General features: G+C 36.1%; 2 protein-coding genes across 3 annotated transcripts; one reads left to right on the top strand and one right to left on the bottom strand.

Annotated features, from left to right (window-relative positions):
* Positions 1 to 5: 5 nt before the first annotated feature.
* marcksb (myristoylated alanine-rich protein kinase C substrate b) lies at positions 6 to 2795 on the bottom strand. Its single transcript, XM_079853675.1, has 2 exons — positions 2441 to 2795; positions 6 to 1613 (listed from the first exon to the last, which is right to left on the bottom strand). Exons 1-2 carry the CDS (start codon positions 2525 to 2527, stop codon positions 1008 to 1010), a joined length of 693 nt encoding a protein of 230 aa, XP_079709801.1. The 5' UTR covers positions 2528 to 2795; the 3' UTR covers positions 6 to 1007.
* A 3188-nt stretch (positions 2796 to 5983) lies between these two features.
* Positions 5984 to 20874, top strand: fyna (FYN proto-oncogene, Src family tyrosine kinase a). 2 transcript variants are annotated; one of them, XM_079854379.1, is made up of 13 exons: positions 5984 to 6165; positions 7685 to 7772; positions 8314 to 8570; positions 9060 to 9156; positions 10068 to 10166; positions 10362 to 10465; positions 10923 to 11072; positions 11167 to 11331; positions 11539 to 11718; positions 14595 to 14671; positions 14786 to 14939; positions 15718 to 15849; positions 19263 to 20874. In XM_079854379.1, exons 3-13 carry the CDS (start codon positions 8324 to 8326, stop codon positions 19469 to 19471), a joined length of 1614 nt encoding a protein of 537 aa, XP_079710505.1. In that variant the 5' UTR covers positions 5984 to 6165; positions 7685 to 7772; positions 8314 to 8323; the 3' UTR covers positions 19472 to 20874. The 2 variants fall into 2 exon arrangements, with proteins under 2 accessions (XP_079710505.1, XP_079710506.1); XM_079854380.1 differs by having other exon boundaries at positions 6005 to 6165; positions 7685 to 7787.
* The last annotated feature ends 314 nt before the right edge of the window (positions 20875 to 21188 follow it).

Genomic DNA, 21188 nt, shown 5'->3' with positions numbered 1-21188 from the left:
TCATATATTGTCTGTCTAAATCCTTTATTTTTGTTTTGAGTGCCCCTAAAATGAAGGGGTAAAAGAAGCATTGTGAACGATTTGCACGCAGTTACATTCCATTTAAAAATCAAGTAGAGATGGTGTTGAAGTATTTACAGGAAAGCAAAAAAAAAAATCTACTTGACGATTGCACCGGCAATTTTTCAAACATTTGTGGAACTCTGCTGGAATAAAAAAAACACTTTGACTGCATTACACATGACAGGCCAAATGTTTTGATCTTAAACATTTCAGAACATTATTCTCAATGAAACAGGGTTTTTTTCCAGAAAGAGAGAAAAAAAACAAAAAACTTCAATTGATACCACTGATATAAAGAAAAAAACAAACAAGATAAAGCCATTTCAACATCATAAAATCCAGCAATGACAAAAGCCAATACCAATACATAATGCTGCAGTTTTGCACAATGCAGCTGCTGAGGTTTTAAGCACCTGTTTTGATGATTGATGTAACGGCAGTAAAAGAAAAAAAGAAAAAAAAAGTGACCAATAACATCTGTAAATTGTTCAATGATGTTGTTTCTAATAGCTCCCTTTTCCACACGCTTGATTTACCCAAATAGAATGGCACCAGTACCTTCAACTAACATTTCAACTCAATGTCCTTACAACAACTAATGTAAGTTCATCTACAAAAGAAAAAGAAAAACGAAGAAAAAAAAAACAATTGAAACAAGCAATGCTCTATTAATCTCACTCATGCACGCACGCACACACACACCCACACAACTTACACAACTGCTACAAAAAATTATGAAAAACATGGGAAAAATGCGCCTTTCACTTCCAATCCTTCCATCCAACTTCCTTCCTTCAAAATGCCATATACAATGTAGTGGATGGAACAGGAATGGATGAAAGTATGGGACAAAACAGAAGGTTTGAAATGTCATTGGTTTTGTACAAATTTTCCATGTTTGTGCTCCTCGGACTTCATCTAAAAAGGGCTTTTCACCTCCATCTTTACTCTGTGGCAGCGGCTGGGGCATCTGAGCTCTCTGCGGCTGCCGGTTCCTGAGGAGCAGCTTCTGCTGGCTTCTCCTCAGCGGGCTTTTCTTCGGCTACCTCATTGGATGGTTTTTCCTCATTGCTTTCGGCTGGTTCGTCAGCTTTGGGTTCCTCAGCTGGAGCCTCCGTCTTGGCCTCTTCGCTGGAGGCCTCAGGCTTGGCCTCCTCAGACTCAGGTTCAGCATCCTTCTTCTGCTCTCCATTCTCCACAGCTGCCGCCGCCTCTCCACCTTCAGCATCTTTTTTGGCGCTCTTCTTAAAGGAGAAGCCGCTGAGTTTGAATGGTTTCTTAAAGGAGAAGCGCTTTTTGGTTTTGGCAGGCTCAGCGCTCGCAGGGGCAGAACCGTTTTCTTCTGTCTTGGCCGAGTCTTCACCATTCGCAACGGCGGAACTTTCCGCATCCCCCTCTGGAGCGGCCTTCTCTGCGCCTCCTTCCTCTGCCTTTCCTTCCTCTGCCTTTACCTCTCCATCAGCAGAGTGTTTTCCATTGGCCTGCACGTCCTCCGTGGCTGCTTCTGCAGTTGGAGAGGCATTCCCATTGGTTTTGGCATGTCCATTCTCCTGAGGGAATAAGAAAATGCTTCATATTAGCTGTTTTTGCATTTTTTTAAATACAACTGTTTGCATTTATTTCGCACATTTGCAATCTATAAAAAAGCAAAGGCTATATGAAAACACTGTTTGGAGTCTATAGGTTCGCCACGTGGGTGAAGTCTCATGCACTTTGTCTGGCAGATGCTGTTGCCATCTAAGTGAAAGCGTTGCAAGATGGACGAGTAGATCCACCAGCGCTGATCAAACCGAGGAGATCATCGTGTTGAGTACATAAGCAGCCTTGCAAGGCTACTTCTAATATTAAAACCATTTCTCATATTAAATCTATGGGTTTTGTCTCGTGGCTTATTTGTACATCCATTTCATCAACAAGATGCAATAAAGGCGTGGTGATTTTACCGAAATGGCTTTGCACGACGGAAAAGCTTGATAAAGATACGAAGATAATCCCATTTAAATAATACACACACACAAAAAAAAAAAAAAAAAATCGGAATGGAATCACCGAATTTCAACGTAATCGTAATTTTATGATTTAAAAAGAAAAAATAACTCGCTGTTTAAACGCACTTATTACATTGGGGGTCTATTAGAATCAACGTGCAAATGAGAAAAATGCATTTTACACCAAATATAACCCATTTGTGCTGATCTTTTCAACATTTAAACAATAAAATCCTCGATATTTAATACAAAGTGTTGATTTTCAGTGAAAAGTGGAGAGTCCCTTTGTTGATCGGCTCATTGTTCATTTGAACCGACTTGATTTTTGGTACTGCACACCCCCTCAAAACACCACACGCCAGTACAAAGATAATAATTAAAGTTATTACCTGTCCATTTGATTTATTCGCAGTCTCGACTGGTTTTTCGGCAGCAGTCTCCTCTTTTGCTCCGTTTTTGGAGATTTGCGCTCCCATGCTTTCACACGCAACAAAGAATCGCAGATCAAATGAATGAACAAAGAGCGCGAGCTTCTCCCTCAGACGCGTCGCGTGCTCGCTCTCAAGAGCGTCTGTTTTCAAATAAAACCGCGGAAAAGAGATAACGAGAGGTAAAGCTGTGATCAACTGATCAGAGAAAAACCATAAATATAGCACCCTCTCAAATAAAATATATTATTTTGGGATACGAGGTGGGGATAATGAAATTGTTCTCTTTTGATAATGAGATGCGAGATACAACGCCCAAATACCCCTGACGTCACAGAAGAGCTATGTGAGCCAATCAGGCGCCTCCGTGAAGCCGGGGGGAGGGGTTACACTCACACACTGGAGGGGGAGGAAGCGCGCGCAACCAGCAACTGGTGATTCGGTACAAGCGAATCCAGTCACAAAGGGTTTTTTTCTTGCTATTTTTATTTCTTTTTTTGGGCATTCCTTTTATTTTTACCCCCCATAAACCTGTCTTTAAAACAATCTTTATTTTGGTTTCTCAAAACTGAAGGGAGATAGCAAAAATCATAGATTTAAATGGCTGAGTAGGCTATTCCTTTGGTATTCGCTTTATCTAAATAGACACTTGGCCAACACATAGATTTGTGATCATTCCCTACGCTCCAACCATGGATTCCATTTTTCCTATATAAACATCCAGTCACACATTGCATGCATGATGAATTCATTCTGAGGAATCCTGGTGACCTAGATTCAGTCACAGTTTATTGTCAGCCCAGACGGAGCTGTTTTGAATGCACTGAAATAGTCTAAAGCGCACTTTCACATCACCATACTAACTCACGTCACCATGGCAACTGCTCGACATCACAGCAGATTGCTCATAAACAATAATAACATTGTCACTGTGCAATGTTGATATATTTGTTTACGTCTGAACGAGTGAATGATATGTCTAAGCAATCCAGGAAAGAGTAAAGACTCAAGAGACATTAAGATTGCAAACCAAGCCCTAAACATTCAAATCTATTAACTACACCAAACTGGTTTGTGCAAACTCGACATTTATCTTTAAAAAACTATAATGTATGATACAATTAATGTAACAGGACAAAGCCTAAATGAACAGTAGCCTAGGCTATAAAACAAATTATGTACTTTAGGGCCCTATAATGCTAATTATGGCATTTGATCAACAACAATCTTTCAGATGTAAAAAAACATGACCATATTTATAATCATTTATAATTTAACCAGTGAAGCATCACGAAAACATTTTGAAAAGTCAGCTCTCTGCATGAAGTGACTCAACAAAATCTTGATGATTATAAAATGTAGGCTATTCAAATATTTCAAAATCTCACTACGGCTGGCCGACGCTGTAGCAACAGATGTTGATTTAGGGCGAGAGTCCTCTGGCAGAGTTTCATTTTCTAAGATTAAAACTAAAAATATTGAAAATCAGCCCAAACCTTGATCTGTTTTTGCTGATTACTGATATTGAATACCTCTGTAACACTGCAAGTCACATGCACACATTGCCATTTTTTGGGACATGGTATAGAGCTTTTTTGAGGCATGGCAATATAGGCCTGCCATTGGTTTTTTACATGTACCAAATATATGATCATTCAGTACGATGGTTTATAGAGACCGGGGCTAGAAGTCAAGTCAGTTATAAGTCCATTTTAGAACAATCACATAATAATTTAGTCACTCCCATGTTCTTCTAAACCTGTATGACTTTCTTTCAAACATCTCCTTTTGTTTTCCACGGAAGAAAAAATGCCATACAGGTTTCAAACAAGATAAGTAAATGTTCACATAATTTAAATTTACAGGTAAACAATCCTTTTCAAGTGATTTGAATATTTCCAACATTATTGCCGAAGAAAAAAAAAGAACACACATTTCTGATGGTGTGTAAACATAATGGAATGTGATCTGTAAAAAAAAAAAAAATCCTGTTGTTTTTATAAAAACATCCTGTGGTTGCCAGAATAATTCTGTAAAAAATACAGTAAAATGTAAACATATTTACAGAACAACCTGTACATTTTACAGTATAAAACTGTAATTTAGAAACAAGAAAATTGCAATTTAAACCGGTACATTCAACAACGCACACTGCTACTAAATCTGTTTTGTACCTTTAACATATACTGACAACCACCATAAAAGTGCCTTTCCGCAAGCTGAATTATATATAGTATATATGAGCACAGAGTCGCAAACGCAAAACACTCATGGCAACACACATGACACTAAAATAATGCAATAAAAATTCATTACACAACAGAAGATGTAACCTAAAACCCAAATGTGCATAACTGATCAAAACTATTAAGAAACATAATTATTTAAATGAAATTCTTGTCACACAGGGAATTGAATGTCAGTTTACAGTTTTCACTGTAAATAATAATTGAATGTCTTTTTTACTTCTAAAAACTGTAGGCCTACATTTAAAAGCATTTTACGGTTTAAATGACCGGATAGATCTTTTACAGTTTTATTACAGGAACATAGCCTACTGTTAACCTATTAACAATTTTTTTTCCATAGCGGTTTTACAATATTTTACGGTTAAAATTACACAAATTGTTTTACAGTTAATTTTAATATGCCAATTTTGGGCTTTTCAGTTAAACAATTCATGAAAAAAGGTAAAAAGTCAAACCAGCCCAGAGAATTATAATTCATAAAGTGTGATGACTTGCCCCAACCTGACATTTATGAAAAAATTCCCTTGTCCTAAGAACACATTAATTTGCAACCTTTTAGTTAAATGATTTGCATAAGCATGCATTTAGGCTACTAGGATAATCACTTTAGGCAGGCGATAAACTGAAAAGTTTCACATACCATTTCTAATTTAAAGGGGTTAGTTCGCCCAAAAACGAAATTTTTGTCATTACTATATCTCACCCTCAACTTGTTCCAAACCTGTAGCCTGTGAGTTTCTTTCGTCTGCTGAACAAAGAAGATATTTTGAAGAATGTTGGTAGCTATCCAGAAAGTTGACGGCAGCCGCTGACTTCCATGGTATTTTTTTTCGTACTTTTTCTTACTTTTCTTTCTTAAAACTCATACAGGTTTGGAACAACGTAAAGGTGAGTAAATGATGACAACAATATATTTTTTGGGGGGGGGGGGGGGGGGGGGTATATTTTTTAACAAAGAGTGTCTAGAAAAGCAGGTGTAGCTCACAACATGCATGGATTAGGAAAAAAAAAAGTTTTTTTGAATTAAATTATTGGTGTCTCACAGGTTGTCGACGATTACAGAGAGATTTGTGGAGCATGACCAGACAGCTCTTGTTTTCCTATAGTTACCACAGCTGTGCCCACGCTGCATAGTAGCAGCAAGAAAGGACCATCGAGGAGGCAAAATATGCGCGCGCACGCACGCAGGCGTCTTCTACGCCAACGGATTGGCTGAAGGTCCTGTCAATCACACCCTCGGTTCCCCAGAGAATCCGCCTCAGCAACGCCATCATCTGTTACACTCGGCGACAGGAGCAGCCTGAGCCGTCAGGGCCAATGTTGTTATTTTCATAATTCACCGAGATCTAATTAATAGAAATAGCTGCCTGCAAATGACCTATTTCCGATTCTCTCTTTGCGGTGAAATACAAAACACTTCAGGCGACCCCTCTCTTGGTAAGCATTTTTGATGGTCTTGCGTTTTTGATACACGATTTGTATCCAATGGATATTGTGGTTAATGAAAATGATGGGAGATGGAGGCATTGTAACGCCAGTGCGAGCGGACTAACCATAATGCGTTCGCTTTATCGGCCGCATGGTGTTTAGAGATGTTTAAGATCGAGCATGAATGTGTTTTGTGTAGGATGGTGTGATGCTTTTGCTCCGAAGCGCTCGTCTCTGGCAGTGGGATTGATGCGCAGCAGAAAAAGCCTTACGTGCACAATTGAATGGAAGAATAAGGCCTCTGTCACTAGACAGTAGTCATCTTATGTTAGAATGAAATCATACAGTAGCCCTTATCAGGGTTTGCAATCTCCACACACACATATTTGTGTGACTCAACGGATTTTATTTTTTAGTACAATCTGTCTATTGATGTTTTGATGGTTTTATGTCTACTTGAATGTATATGCAGTGGATCTCAGGCACAAAAAGCCATTTTCCCCTCTTATTGCTTGGTTTATGCATCCAGAATTATAAATACAGGGTTATCATGGTCATGGAAAGCCTGGAAAAATCTGGGTATTTTAAAATAGTCTGGAAAAGTAATAAACAGTCAAAAGTCATGGAATTGTTTCTAGTGTACATTTGTTTCTCTTTTGCATTGAGTGCCAGAAAGCCAAAACTTTAATTTAGCTGCATTCAAATATTTTTGAGACTTATACAACTATAGTTTAAATTTCTTAATTTAAAGGATTGGTACCTGAAATCCTCACAGCAACCTCTGTAAAAACATATTTGCGAAGTAATCATGAACAGAGAAGAGAGAAATTCATACAGGTTTGGAACAACTTGAGGGTGAGTAAATGATGATAGAATTTGTATTTTTGGGTGAACTATCCCTTTAAGATATGTTCTTAGTATGTATGTAGATAAAACAATAGCCTAGTTCTTTGAATATATTTGCTGTAAGGTCTGTGGTTGAGACTTGAGAAACTTCCTTGTTCAACAAAAGCATAAATGGCTCTTACTCCCAATTTCTGTTTTCTCGAGATTAAAGGGTGTTAAAGGATAAAATGTGCAATTTATACAAAAATAAGTTCTTAAAGGGATAGTTCACCCAAAAATAAAAATTCAGTCATCATTTACTCACCCTCAGATTATTCCAAACCTGTAAGAATTTCTTATTTCTTTTGAACTAAAAAATATATTTATTTTGAAGAATTTTGGTTTGGTAACCAGACAGTTGACGGCACCCATTGACTTTTTTATAGTATTTTATTTCCATTCTATGGAAATCAATGGCTACCATAAACGGACTGGTTACTAAAACCAACATTCTTCAAAATATATATTTTTTTAGTTCAACAGAAGAAAGAAACTCATACAGGTTTGGAACAACATAAGGGTTAAGTAAATGATGACAAACTTTTCATCTTTGGGTGAACTACCCCTTTAAGTATTCCATATAGTTCCTCAGAAGTTGTTTGCAAATAAACCGATGTCTCTGGCTTTTGTTTTGCCCTCTCAGGCACTGGAGCAAATCGTAGATGTTTTCACCCCATCTTTAATTGAATGGAATGCGAATACTCCACTGTGGTAGCCCAGTGCTCGCCTTGGTATGTTTATTGAATGTATGTTTTCATTTACTTTCTGCATGTGTTACATTTCAAATCTTCAGTCAAAACAAGCTACTCGCATTAACATTTGTTAATCATGATGTTCTACAGAAGAGAAAAATAGCTTTGGTAGAATACTAGAAGTTAATAGTAAATGTGAATGTGGCATCACACCAAAGTATTATGCTATTTGATGCAAATAAGTGAAAATGAAAGGAAAATGATTCATGAAATGAATCACAAATTCAGTGAATGGCTCATTTATTTGTTTTCACTGTAATTATACAGATTTTTTTGTTGCTAGAAACCAAGATGTCTTGCTGAATCACTGGTCGAATATATTATTTTTTTTATATTCCTTTCAAGTAATTACTTGGGGGTATTTGTTTACTTCCAGTCAGTTGTTCTGAATATGAACCTGAACCTCGTCTTTAATATGGCTCACTTGATTATATTCAAACCAATAAAATGTCAAACAGAGGTGAATATGTCATTGTGTCTGTTAATGAATGTTCATTTATGCCCTTTCTTCACCACAAAGAATATAGATAATGGGCTGTGTGCAATGTAAGGACAAAGAGGCAACCAAACTCACGGACGACAGAGAAACTAGTGTCTCACAGCATGCTGGATATCGATATGGGGCTGATCCGACACCTCAGCATTACCCTAGCTTTGGAGTCACCACAATACCCAACTACAACAACTTCCATGCGCCTGTCAGTCAAGGAGTGACTGTGTTTGGTGGAGTGAACTCTTCTTCACACTCAGGAACGTTGCGATCCCGGGGTGGAACAGGTAAAATTAGGCACTTTACTGTTCTGGCTCTCGGAAACAGAAAGTGAAATATCTTCATCTTCTTCAAAATCATCTTATTTATTATTCATTCTTAGTTTTGTTGTACCCGTTAGATTGGTCCATATCATTCCAAAAAAATTCCTGGTTAAGTTTCTGAAACAACTTTTCTTTTTGGTTGACATCACCAAGGCCTCTTAATAAAACATTCTGGTATCAAGCATGCACATTTTTTGTGATCCAATCAAATTTGATGGATAAAAGTCAATCAAGTCCTGGCCCACTGTTTTATTTGGAAATATCTAAAAGTAAAATGAGTTGTGAATACCGCATAATGTTGACTGTTTCATTTTTTTTCCTCAATCTTTTTAAAAATATCCCAACTATTTCTACTTTGCAGCACATTGTTGAGACATTGTAATATTTCTATAAAACTATGTATTGTTTCAGTCTTTGTCAGTATGCTGATGTTATTTGTCACTTACTTTGCAGGAGTAACACTCTTTGTAGCACTTTATGATTATGAGGCAAGGTCAGAGGATGACCTCAGCTTCAGGAAAGGGGAAAAGTTCCAGATTCTAAATAGCACGTGAGTTTATAGAACATTTTATTTATAAAAAATAAAGACTTTTCATTAGGATACTACGGAACCCCGCGGATGATGTGGTGAAAACAAAAATTATATATCGTGGCCACGAATGAACAATTCATTCCCATGACTTACTGATAACCTCAGGACGTTTTACTAATTAATTCCTTCGTTTTAAGTAAATCGTGCCCAGAATATAATAATTTGTTCCCTCGTTTTACTAAATCGTGCGCACAATATAATAATTTGTTAATTTGTTTTGATTAAATCAAAACAACGTGGCCACGATTTACTAAAACGAGAAAAATAATTCTTAATTTGTGGTCATGATATATATTTTTTTGTCCGCATGACATGTGCAGGGCTCCGTTGGATACTGTTTGAAATATTAACTTCAAATGTTTTTCCTGTAAACTGCTGTTTAAAAGTTTTTTCCCAGTAATTTCTTAGTCATGTGCTCTGCAAGACTACATTTATTTGACAAAAAAGCAGTAAAACTGTTTTCTACTTTAATTTATTCTAAAATGTGATTTATTCCTGTGATGCGAATTTTCAGCATCATTACTCCAGTCTTCAGTGTCACATGATCCTTCAGAAATCATTCTAATATGCTGATTTGATGCTCAAGAAATATTTCTTAATAGCATCAATGTTGAAAACAGTTTTTGCTGCTTAATATTTTTGTTGAAACCGTGATGGATTCTTTGGTCAATAGAAAGTTAAAAAGAACAGCATTTATGTGAAATATAAATATTTTGTTACATTCTGCACATTACCTCTTGGGAGCACAAAAATGGGATTTTATATGTGCATTATAGAGCAGCCAGTTTCCTTCTAAATAATTGAAACTTTACCCAGTGGAAATGTATTCATTGTTTATTTGTTCTCTTGCACCTGTTGCCATATATCAGGGAAGGAGACTGGTGGGAGGCCCGCTCTCTCACTACAGGTGGAACAGGATACATACCCAGTAATTATGTGGCTCCAGTGGACTCCATACAGGCAGAAGAGTAAGTTCCATTTTAGTACCAAAATAGGCAAAATGAAATATAAATAGGAGGAGAAGAAGGAGTCTGTCTAGAAGAACAAAGTCTCTGTTTTTTGCATTACTCTAAGAAGTATTTTCATTGGGGCAAGCACAATAACATAACTTTGTCATGTGGTCATACTGTTAACTAAACTAAACACTATGTATCCCTTTGTAGTTGGTATTTTGGAAAACTAGGCCGTAAAGATGCAGAAAGGCAACTGTTGTCGAATGGAAATCCCAGAGGCACATTCCTTATAAGGGAGAGTGAGACCACGAAAGGTAATTTGCCTTTGCCCAAACCCATTCACAGATACACTACCATTACAAAGTTTATGTGAAAAGAAGTCTCTTATGTTCACCAAGGCTGCATTTATTTAATTAAAAAACACAGTAAAAACAGTAATATTGTAAAATATTGTTACAATTTCAAATAACTGTTATATTTTAATATATTTTAAAATGTTGAAAACAGTTGTGCTACTTAATTCTTTGAAGAATGACAAATTTAAAAGATCAGATCTTTTATAACTTTATTGTGTGACACTTTTGATCAATTTAATGCATCCTTGCTGAACAAAAGCATTCATTTCTTTCAAAAAAACACTTTCTGACTCCAAATATTTGACCAGTAGTGTACTTTAGTTTTGCAAACTTTGCATGTTCTTCTCTGAATTATAAACTGATATTTGAGACTCCTGTACTATCCTAATTTCCTGTTCACTCATGTTTATTCCAGGAGCGTATTCCTTGTCCATACAGGATTGGGATGAAACTAAGGGCGATCACGTGAAGCATTACAAGATACGCAAGTTAGACAATGGAGGATATTACATCACCACTAGAGCTCAATTTGAAACTCTGCAGCAGCTTGTGCATCATTATTCTGGTAAGTCTGTATTCAATTCTGAATCTGAAAATGAGTTGATCATAAATGATAACAAGACAGTACAAAAACATGCTATTAATATCTCTGCATTCAGCCCGGGCTGCAGGACTCTGTTGCCGTTTAATAGTCCCGTGCCATAAAGGCATGCCCCGCCTCGCCGACCTGTCCGTCAAAACCAAAGATGTATGGGAGATCCCACGGGAGTCACTTCAGCTCATCAAACGATTGGGGAATGGACAGTTCGGAGAGGTCTGGATGGGTAAGAGATTAGCTTAACCTCATGCCCAATAAAAGAGTTTGATATTCATGCATTACTTATAATTCCAGGGGTATAAATCTAGGCCTGTCAGGGAGGCAGAGAACATTTCATCTTGTCAAAAGAAAGCCAGCTGTCTTGGAAGGATTTATGTGTGGTTCCTTTCAAGGGCTGTGTGATTCACTATGAAATCTCGTCTCTGAATGGCAGGCACTTGGAATGGCAATACTAAAGTGGCAGTGAAGACCTTGAAACCAGGCACAATGTCCCCAGAATCGTTCCTGGAGGAGGCTCAGATAATGAAGAAACTGAGGCATGACAAGCTAGTGCAGCTGTATGCGGTCGTCTCTGAAGAACCCATCTATATTGTGACAGAATATATGAGCAAAGGTAGGATTTTGCAAACAGAAGTGCCAAATAAAGGAAGTTCTTTTGAACTTTCTATTCTTCAAAGAATCCTTAAAAATCATCACAGTTTCCACAAATATATTAAGCGGCAACTGTTTTAAACATTGACCATAGTGAGATGTGTTTCTTGAGAACCAAATCAGCATATTAGAATGATTTCTGAAGTGACACTGAAGACTGAAGTAATGGTTACATTACGTTTTAAAATAGATTCAAATAGAAATTATATATATATATATATATATTATATTATATATGAAGACTTCAGGTGCAAAAGCCAATATTAAGCAAATGCTCTCCACACATAGTATACATTCATTAAATACTTTCACTCCAAACCCACTAAATCCCTGCCTCAGCCCAATTAGAAATTCCGGTTCGTTAGCAGAAACCTCTAAATGCCACTTCCCTTTGCCAGCAAAATCCTCTAAGTTTTCAGAACCAATCAGAAGACGTGAATCAAATCATATGATTTCAAAATGAATGACGACGGCGTGCGTATGAGCCAGCTTTCAATTATGTAGTTGTTTTTATTCTGTTTCAAGAGATTTTTAACTAAACAATATGTTTAGAAGTTTAGAAGAAGTTTATACTAGAAATGTACATTTTATAATGAATTGTTTACATTTGACTAATATCAGTTTAATGTTTACTGACTTCTTAATGCACAAAATACTTAAAGGAGAAGTTCACTTTTAAAATGAAAATTCTGTCATCATATACTCACCCTCATGTTGTTTCAAACCTGTATGAATTTCTTTCTTCTGCTGAACAGAAAAGAAGATATTTAGAAGATTATCAGTAACCAGACAGTTTTTGGGTCCCATTGACTTCCATAGTATATTTTTTTCCTACTATGGAAGTCAATGGGACCCAAAAACTGTCTGGTTACTGATAATCTTCTAAATATCTTCTTTTCTGTTCAGCAGAAGAAAGAAATTCATACAGGTTTGAAACAACATGAGGGTGAGTATATGATGACAGAATTTTAATTTTAAAAGTGAACTTCTCCTTTAAGGGGGGACACCCCAGGAGAATAGAAAAAAAAAAAAAAACTAATAGATATCAGCATGAAACTTCCCCAGTTGATTACTGACATTAAGACAAATATCTTTTGTATTACAAGTTTTTAGAATATTTATGTTTAAATATGCAAATGAGGTATTATCTCATTAAATATGCGCTAATTTGCATATATTTCTAGAAGAGAAATCTTAACATTGGATAAAGCCAGATTCAAAATTTTTGTTTCATTTTGTTGACATATTAGAATAGTTTTTGGATATCTCTTTTTACCACTCCATTAATCAGAAAAAACTGTCAACAGCCATGAAAAATCACATTTCGCCCCGTTTTTAGGTATAAAATGTTATATAAATCAGAATCTGAATGATATATGAACAAACTCCTCTGTAAAAACCTTAGGAATATAGAATACAACTGGAAAGTTTGGTGTATGTAAGTGCTGCTGAAGTGGAGATTTCTGGCTCAGAGTATGAGAAAAAAACATTTCGAGAAAACGGCCTTTAAAGATTTGTATTGTAAAAATTCATACTTTTTTGTGGAAAAAACTATTTACAGAAACAATATCTTATCAAATCATTAGCAACACCAATACAAAACACCAAAACTTATATAACACAGCATTTATGGCCTTCAACTGAACAGAACCCCAGTCAAAAACACACACAAACGGAATCACATTGTCAGAAATTGACATCAGCCAATGAGATTTAGCTCTTAGAGTTAAATGCCCCATTGTACTTTCACGATTGGTTGCTGATAAAAAAGGAAATGACCATATTTGGATCTGACAACATTGTATGAGAGAGAGCTTGGTATATGAGAGAGAGCTTGGTATATGTGATGACGGTGCAGACATCGATCGCGGAGCGGCATGCTGATTTAGAACTTAAAACTTTTGTTGAATTTAGGAGAAATCTACAGACGTAAATAGACAAAGTGTAGTAAAATAAAGACTGAAATGTGTATTTTGGACTTTTTTTCACCACAAGTCTGAAAGAAGACATGTTATTAAAGACAAATAGCCCAAAATCTCAAAATTGACCAGTGAAAAAAAAACAAGTTTTTTTTCCTGCAGTGTCTCCCCTTAACAGTATAATTTTTTATAGTTATTAATTTATTCTTTTTGATTTATTTTAATGCATAATCATTTTATATTTATTTTTTCATATAGATTATTATATTTTAAATATAATATTAGATATTTTTTTATTTTGAGCATAGTTTATATGGTGTAGTTATTGTATAAAGTGTTCTATTTGTCTTCTGTTTGTTTTTGTTTTTTTGTCATTATGGTTATACTGTGTGAAGTATTTTTTTTTTTACTATATTTTTGAGCCTTTTACCTTTATTCAGAAAGGACAGTGAAGAGGGACTGGAGAGAGATAGGGTGGGATCGGGAAACGACCGCGGGTCACATTCGAACCTGGGTCCCCTGTGAGCACTTGGACCTGAATAGGATACGGACGTGGCAGTAGTGATTTTGCAACTCTTTACTATGTCTCATCCAAAGAGGTGGACTTAGAGGTTTTTGCAACAAAAGCACACATGGACTTGCTGGTTTGCAGCAAAAGACAATCAAATTTGTTAAATATCAATGAATAAGTGCATTTTTTAAAAAATAAGGCATTTTAATAGCAGACTAATAACCTTTCATTGCCATTAAAGTGAAATTACTGAATAAAAAGCCTGATAAAAATGCTCATTTAAAAGAAAAATGTCAGATGGACTTAGAGGTTTTATATATATATATATAATATCTTATATATATATAAGAAGTTTTGTTTTCGTTTGAAGTTGAAGGTTTGTTCACACATATTTTGATGGACTTTCAGGAAGCCTGCTGGATTTCTTGAAGGATGGTGAAGGACGTGGGCTTAAATTGCCAAATTTAGTTGACATGGCTGCTCAGGTTTGTAAAATGTTTTGATACCCATAATCATATATCTGGTATCTGGTATCAGCAAGCACTTACCTAACCCCAGGACATTTAAATATTCCATTGCTTTGCACACTCCTCTTTTAGGTTGCTGCAGGCATGGCTTACATTGAAAGGATGAACTACATCCACAGAGATCTGCGGTCTGCCAATATACTTGTTGGTGATAGCTTAGTGTGCAAGATTGCAGATTTTGGACTGGCCAGACTAATAGAGGACAATGAATACACAGCACGACAAGGTGAGGTATACGATTCCAAATCAGGCTTAGCTACTCTGTCTTTATAGACTTAGTTAAGCCTCTATGGTTTCCCTCACTTTACACTTCACACTGACCATTCAGTAAAAAACCCCAACAAACTGCATTATTGGACTTATAAAAACCATTAATATACTGTTTTTAAGTCATTCGGTACTCAGTTTTCTCTGCAAGATGCGAAAGTGCTTTTTTAGCACGTTTTTCCTTCTTCACCTGGATTTTTTTGTTCACAGATCACAGTCTAACATAGTTTTACAACATAGTTTTACAGTAAACTGAAAAAATATTAATGTTACCATATGGCAAATGTTTAAATAATCCAATTACTCACTGGTGTTTTTTTTTTTTTTTTTTTTTTATAAATATTGGCGTCACTTGTATTACTGTGGTTATTTATTTATTCATTGAAAGTGTTTATAGCAATACAATAGTTTTTATGCATAGAAACACAAGAATTTTTGTTTCATGTGTTAATTAAAAAATACAGTTAATATATATAACTTGTTTGTAGGCAGTTCCAAATTAATAAAAATATTAATTCATAAGAGTTTTTTTTTTTTTTTTTTTACCATGGTTTGTTCCCATGTGGGGCCATTTAGGTCATATAATATATGACTGAGCAGTGTTTTATCCACTAATGTTTGTTTCCTTATGCACATATTCAATAGAGTTAAATCTGCAATTTCCCTGGGAACATTGCCCAGTTCACAAGTAGGCCACATTTCGAGATCAGATCCGTAAATCCAGTGTTCCGTTTTAGGTGCCAAGTTCCCGATCAAGTGGACGGCTCCAGAGGCAGCGCTCTATGGAAGGTTTACTATCAAGTCAGATGTGTGGTCTTTTGGAATACTACTCACAGAGCTGGTCACCAAAGGACGCGTACCCTATCCAGGTGAGATCTGATGGTGGAAGGAACATTCTTAAATCATTAACACTGACAGCAACTGACAAAAATGACCGGAAATCATTCATTTTCATTGAAAGTTTGCCATTTGATGCAAGACAAATTCTTAAAGGGATAATGTACTCAAAAATTTGAATTCTGTCATCATTTACTCACACATATGTCATTCCAAACCTGTATGAACACAAAAGAAGATATTTTTAAAAATGTCTCAGTGTCTCCTTAGTTATTAGGGATCGTTCGGTATTTATGGAAGGGGCCACCGGAGGAAAATAGGGGAGGGTCATGTCTTTTTATTCTTTGTTGAGGGGAGGGTCATCCAACTTTTTTTAGTCTAGGGGGAGGGTCACCCAACTTTTATATTCATGAAAACAGCAACATTTCAAAGTGGCTTGTTTGGTGCTATTTTCTTTCCATTTAGCTCCATGTTGATCTCGCGTTATCAGCCCCCCTTCGATATCAGATGGGTCTGACCCATGGTCTGACCCAACAAAAATCCAGTTTGGGCTGTTTGACAGTGCGCGTGCACAAATTCAGTTCGCGCTTAGACAAATGCATCATGTCAGAACAGAATGCCAAAGAAATGTTTACCCGGCAAAGCTTTAAAGCACGAGCAAATAATGAACTTTTGTTAAGTGCACAGTGTCCTGTGAGTGTAACTCTACCGCTGCATTAACATGTGATGTGAACGTACATCGAGTTTTACAGTATTGGGACTGAGGCGCCAGAACTGCAGCTGATAGAATGTGCGCTGTAGGGCGATACTGCATATTTTAGTTTCCATTCTTATTTTGTTTCCACGATGTGTAAGATGTAGGGCTACCACATATTTAAATTACTATTAGTATTATTTAAGTTAACATAATAAAATACGTAGACCTACACCACAAAAACTAGTTGAGGATAAATTCGTTAAAATTCGGCGATTCCAGTGTTATGGACGTGACATTTGCAGTCAAAACTTAAAATAAAAATTCTCAGAAAATGCATTTAATACCAATATTTTGAAACGTCTGAAAGGAGTCAAGACATAAGAAAAATATCAGTCTACACATGTGTTTTATATTTAATATGAGGGAAATATACATGTGACGTGACACAAAAAATCTTTAACTTTTAGGTGGCAAAATATTTTTTTGTAATTCTATAAATTACACTGTGCAAACCAAAAGATATATACCCACCGGATGAATAAAGATCGGCCTCCACAGATAATAAAATATTATAATATTTTTATTTTATTTTTCGTGTTCGTATTTATGTGAAAAAAAAAATAAAAATGTTACGGGCGTGACAGTTCTCCATTACGGACATGACTGCTCTGAAGCGACTTTAAAAATTTCACAGAGACCTCAAACAGAAAGCACAAAGCCTTTCTTTAAAGTGAATTTCGTTTTTTTATTAATTTTATCTTAATTTTAATCAATGTTTCATCTGGATTTAATAAATAAGAAGTAGTCTAAATATAGTAGAAAATAGATAATCATGACACGGAGGCGCGGGCGAGTGAACTGGATCTTGTCTCATAAATGAACCGAAACTCAGAGTAAGGTAGGCTATGCTACTTGCCTCACAGACCTGAGAAATATATAGAAAGCTTGAAATGTCTACTTTTAAACAGAACAATTCATAACGAAAGAAAACAGACTGCTTTCTCCTTATCAAATGTGCATTTCTGAGAAGATCGCGACACATCGTCAACTTCATCTTTGCAGTAGACACAGAAAACACTTGTTTATTAATAAACAATTAAAATGTCTCCTTGCTATATTTGACATATTAATAATCATTAGTTTTGCCGGTTCTTTGTGACAGCTTTTAGATGCTTTATTCGCAACGCCACCCACATGTTGAACGAGTCACACCGCATCAGCACCGAAAACATGATTTTTTTCAAATCTAAAATCAAAAATCGTGATACGAACCGAATCGTAGGTTTGGTCTATCGTTACAGCCCTTGTAAGATGAGAAAGCAAGAGTTTATGGTTTAAAAAACAAACAAATAATGGCTATCTGAACATCTTTGCCAAGCGCAAACCAGTACAGAATTAGGCTAATCAATAAATTATCGGGGAGGGTCATGCCTTTTTTCACAATCATTTTGGAGGGTCATAGAAAAATTTATTGCTGGCGAAGGGAGGGTCATGTCTTTTTTGACAACAGATCTCAAAACTCCTCCGGTGGCCCCTTGAATAAATAACGAACAGTCCCTTACCTAACTTTTCTCAATCCAAATGAATCCAATCTGATTCTGAAAGTTCTGTTTATATGAACCCTAAATTCTGCAATCGTATTCATATATTCGTTTGCATGTATTCTGAAGAAAACTTCAGCGCATGCGCACTGCCCATCGCTGCGTTCAGAATGATAAACCCACCGCGATAATGTCACTGATCTACCATGATGAGTATGTATTTTTTTGTCATTTTTGCCTTGATGACATATCTAAAAAGAATGCTGACATGTATATGTCAGAAGAGGATATTTTTAATCAAATACTTAGTCTCCTCCACTGACCAGTTCACAAGACCTAAATAAACGTTCATGCACGTTCATAAGATGTAAAACGTTTGTAAACCTCAGAGATCTTATTATAAAAGGGCTATGGTAAACATATGCAGCACTGCGCAAAGTATTTTTGAATCTGATTGAGAGAATATTTTAATTCAAGCGTTTACGTGCTTATTTTTGAGCAAATTATTTAAGGTCTACACCATTCTTTTAACCCGATTGAAATTTTATTCAGATAAAGCTCATTCGGATCGATGGAGGTGTTTACCAAAGCCAAAATATCCCAAGTTGAGGTGGAGCCGTGATATAAAGGTCCCGCTCCAGCAGACTCAATCGCAAACACAGCTGTCAATCATGACGTGACACCCCGTTTTTATAGCATTTTTAACTTATTAGAAAAATAAACACTTGAACATACGTCTGCGTGATAAGAACTACCTAAAATGACAGAAACCAACTTTGGAAACAAAATTATTTGAAGTGTTTTTGAATTTTTTTCCGCATCCCATTCAATTACATGGAGAGGGTGGGTTTATGACCTATACTGGAGCCAGCCACCAGGGGGTGATTGAAATGCTTTGGCTTCACTTTTCAGGACGTGTGCGGCACACTTGTTTACATGAAGCCTTTTTAATCTGATTGAGCCATCATTCTGATTACTAAAGGATTATTTGGGTACATTGGATCCCATAGGCTTGTTTTATGGACAAAAACAGTTGAATATCTTCTTTTGCGTTCCACATAAGTTTGGAAGGTTTTTGGGTGAACTATCTATCTTTAAAAGAATGAATAAATGATTCAAGTACAACACAGCATCATACAGGAATTTGCGGGCCCCGCAACTTTTTTTTTCCCAGTTAAAGAGCACGTGCTTTGCATTTCTCCCTCAGGCATGAACAACCGGGAAGTCTTGGAGCAAGTAGAGCGTGGTTACAGGATGCCCTGCCCCCAGGACTGTCCCAGCTCCCTGCATGAGCTCATGCTCCAATGCTGGAAGAGGGACCCCGAGGAGCGGCCCACCTTTGAGTATCTGCAAGCCTTCCTGGAGGATTACTTCACTGCCACTGAACCACAGTACCAACCCGGGGACAACCTCTAAACACATTGCTCCAGAGTACAGAGAGTGCCACAAAAGACTGCCCTTCAAAAGACTGATCGAAAGAGCGTTTGAAAAGAAAAGCTTCCAGGTTTTGTGCCATCTCAATGACCCAATGTCTGACACAATCCATCTTCCATCGAACAAAGGACATGCAATCGCATTATATCTGTCAGTAAAGCCAAAAATAGTGTTCTGTGGAGAGACATCAGTCATGAATAATGATAAGAATGGCTTGTTTGTATGTAGTGTAAATAGTGTGTTTAGTTTTCCCTTGTATTTGGCTTGTTTTATTACTTTTTATAATGCTGTTTTGCGTTCTTATCCAGGCCGAGAAAGAATGGACGCTGTGAGGAAAGCATGAACAACAGAGGCGGCATCAAACGTTTTAAAATTTACAATGATTCTGGAAATCATTCTTAGACACTTCCAGTGGGATGTTGAACAGCCTCTTTTAAATATTAAAGGAAATCTGTCAATTGTATATTAAATTAACTGTACGTGTCAAAACACTCCCGTTTTGCATAGGTAGCATTTCTGACACATAGTGACTTTCACAGAGGGTAATGATGTCCGCACTGGTTTTAGTGAGTTTGCTGGGCCTAATTATTTTGCACCTGCTTTTAGCAAGCGCTAAGTGTCTCGCTTTTGTTTTCTGCTTCTTAGAATGAGTGCATTTTCTATTTAGTCACTTTGGATTAACAATAGAGCAATGTATGTATCAGAATAGTATGAGACCAAGTGGGCATTATGCTTGACCATACTGGCATCTTTCCTGCAAATAAGATAAAATGACTGCTAACATCCTTACTGTTGTGAGAGAAAATAAAAGGAGTCCATTAAATGTATCTCACAATATCATGCATTATAAAATAACACGACTAAATACGTAGAGAAATATTATAAAATGGTAGAATTCCACTCGAGATAACTCATTGCTGGTCTGCCTTGTTTTTGCCCCTCATTTTGTCCTTCATGATAAAATGATACGTGTGTCTGAATATTCATTATTGGGTCATTCTTTCATTTTTTGTCACATTTAAGAAGGGACAGACCACTCAGTAAACATACTTACTGTAAGTCGACGATACTTTCACATAATCTCATTGCGGCAATATCGGCATGAGCCATTTTCCAAGGGCGGTTATTCACCCACTGTTCAAAAATTTCTCAGTGTTGATTTCAGACAATATTTTGGAAAGAATAATGTGTTCAAATGAGGGCTGCTTTTATCTGGGCCTATGATTTAAATTATGTACTGCATTTGTGTTCAAATCCAACCTTATAATTTTCACATTTATTTTTGTACCATCTATATTTGGATTAATTCATAAATATTGTGTTTATTTAATTTCTTTGTTTCATTTATGCACAAACATTTTTAGAATAAAGTGTCATTCAAATCCATTTCTCCTTTCCTTTTTTTTTTTTTTTTTCACCTGACATCTAATTTTAATTGAATATCTTTTTTGTTAAGATTGGGAGGTACTCCAAGATTCTCTAGATTTAAAACATTTTATCACAATTTTAAGTTTTTAGATTTAACATTTATGCGAAAAAGTGGTCATATTGATATTCTTAATTTATATTTATGCATTAACACATTTTAGATGATAAAACAGTAAATATAATGTTAACGTATATGGACACTTTTTGGCTGTCAAACGTTAGTGGCCACTTTGCTTGACATTTTATTATTTAATATGATAAGTTTGTGTTA

This window comes from Squalius cephalus, assembly GCF_949319135.1.
Source record: "Squalius cephalus genome assembly, chromosome: 20".
Taxonomy (NCBI): Eukaryota; Metazoa; Chordata; class Actinopteri; order Cypriniformes; family Leuciscidae; genus Squalius; species Squalius cephalus.
Note: the sequence above shows the minus strand (reverse complement) of the source record. Positions and strands in the feature narration are given on the sequence as shown.

Bases quoted from the DNA above. Each gene is read 5' to 3' on its own strand.
- marcksb (XM_079853675.1), bottom strand. From the start codon at position 2,527: ATGGGAGCGCAAATCTCCAAAAACGGAGCAAAAGAGGAGACTGCTGCC. The intron at 1,614-2,440 runs GTAATAACTTTA...TTATTCCCTCAG, and splicing joins CGAATAAATCAAATGGACAG to GAGAATGGACATGCCAAAAC.
- fyna (XM_079854379.1), top strand. From the start codon at position 8,324: ATGGGCTGTGTGCAATGTAAGGACAAAGAGGCAACCAAACTCACGGAC. The intron at 14,672-14,785 runs GTTTGTAAAATG...CTCCTCTTTTAG, and splicing joins TAGTTGACATGGCTGCTCAG to GTTGCTGCAGGCATGGCTTA. The intron at 14,940-15,717 runs GTGAGGTATACG...GTTCCGTTTTAG, and splicing joins TGAATACACAGCACGACAAG to GTGCCAAGTTCCCGATCAAG.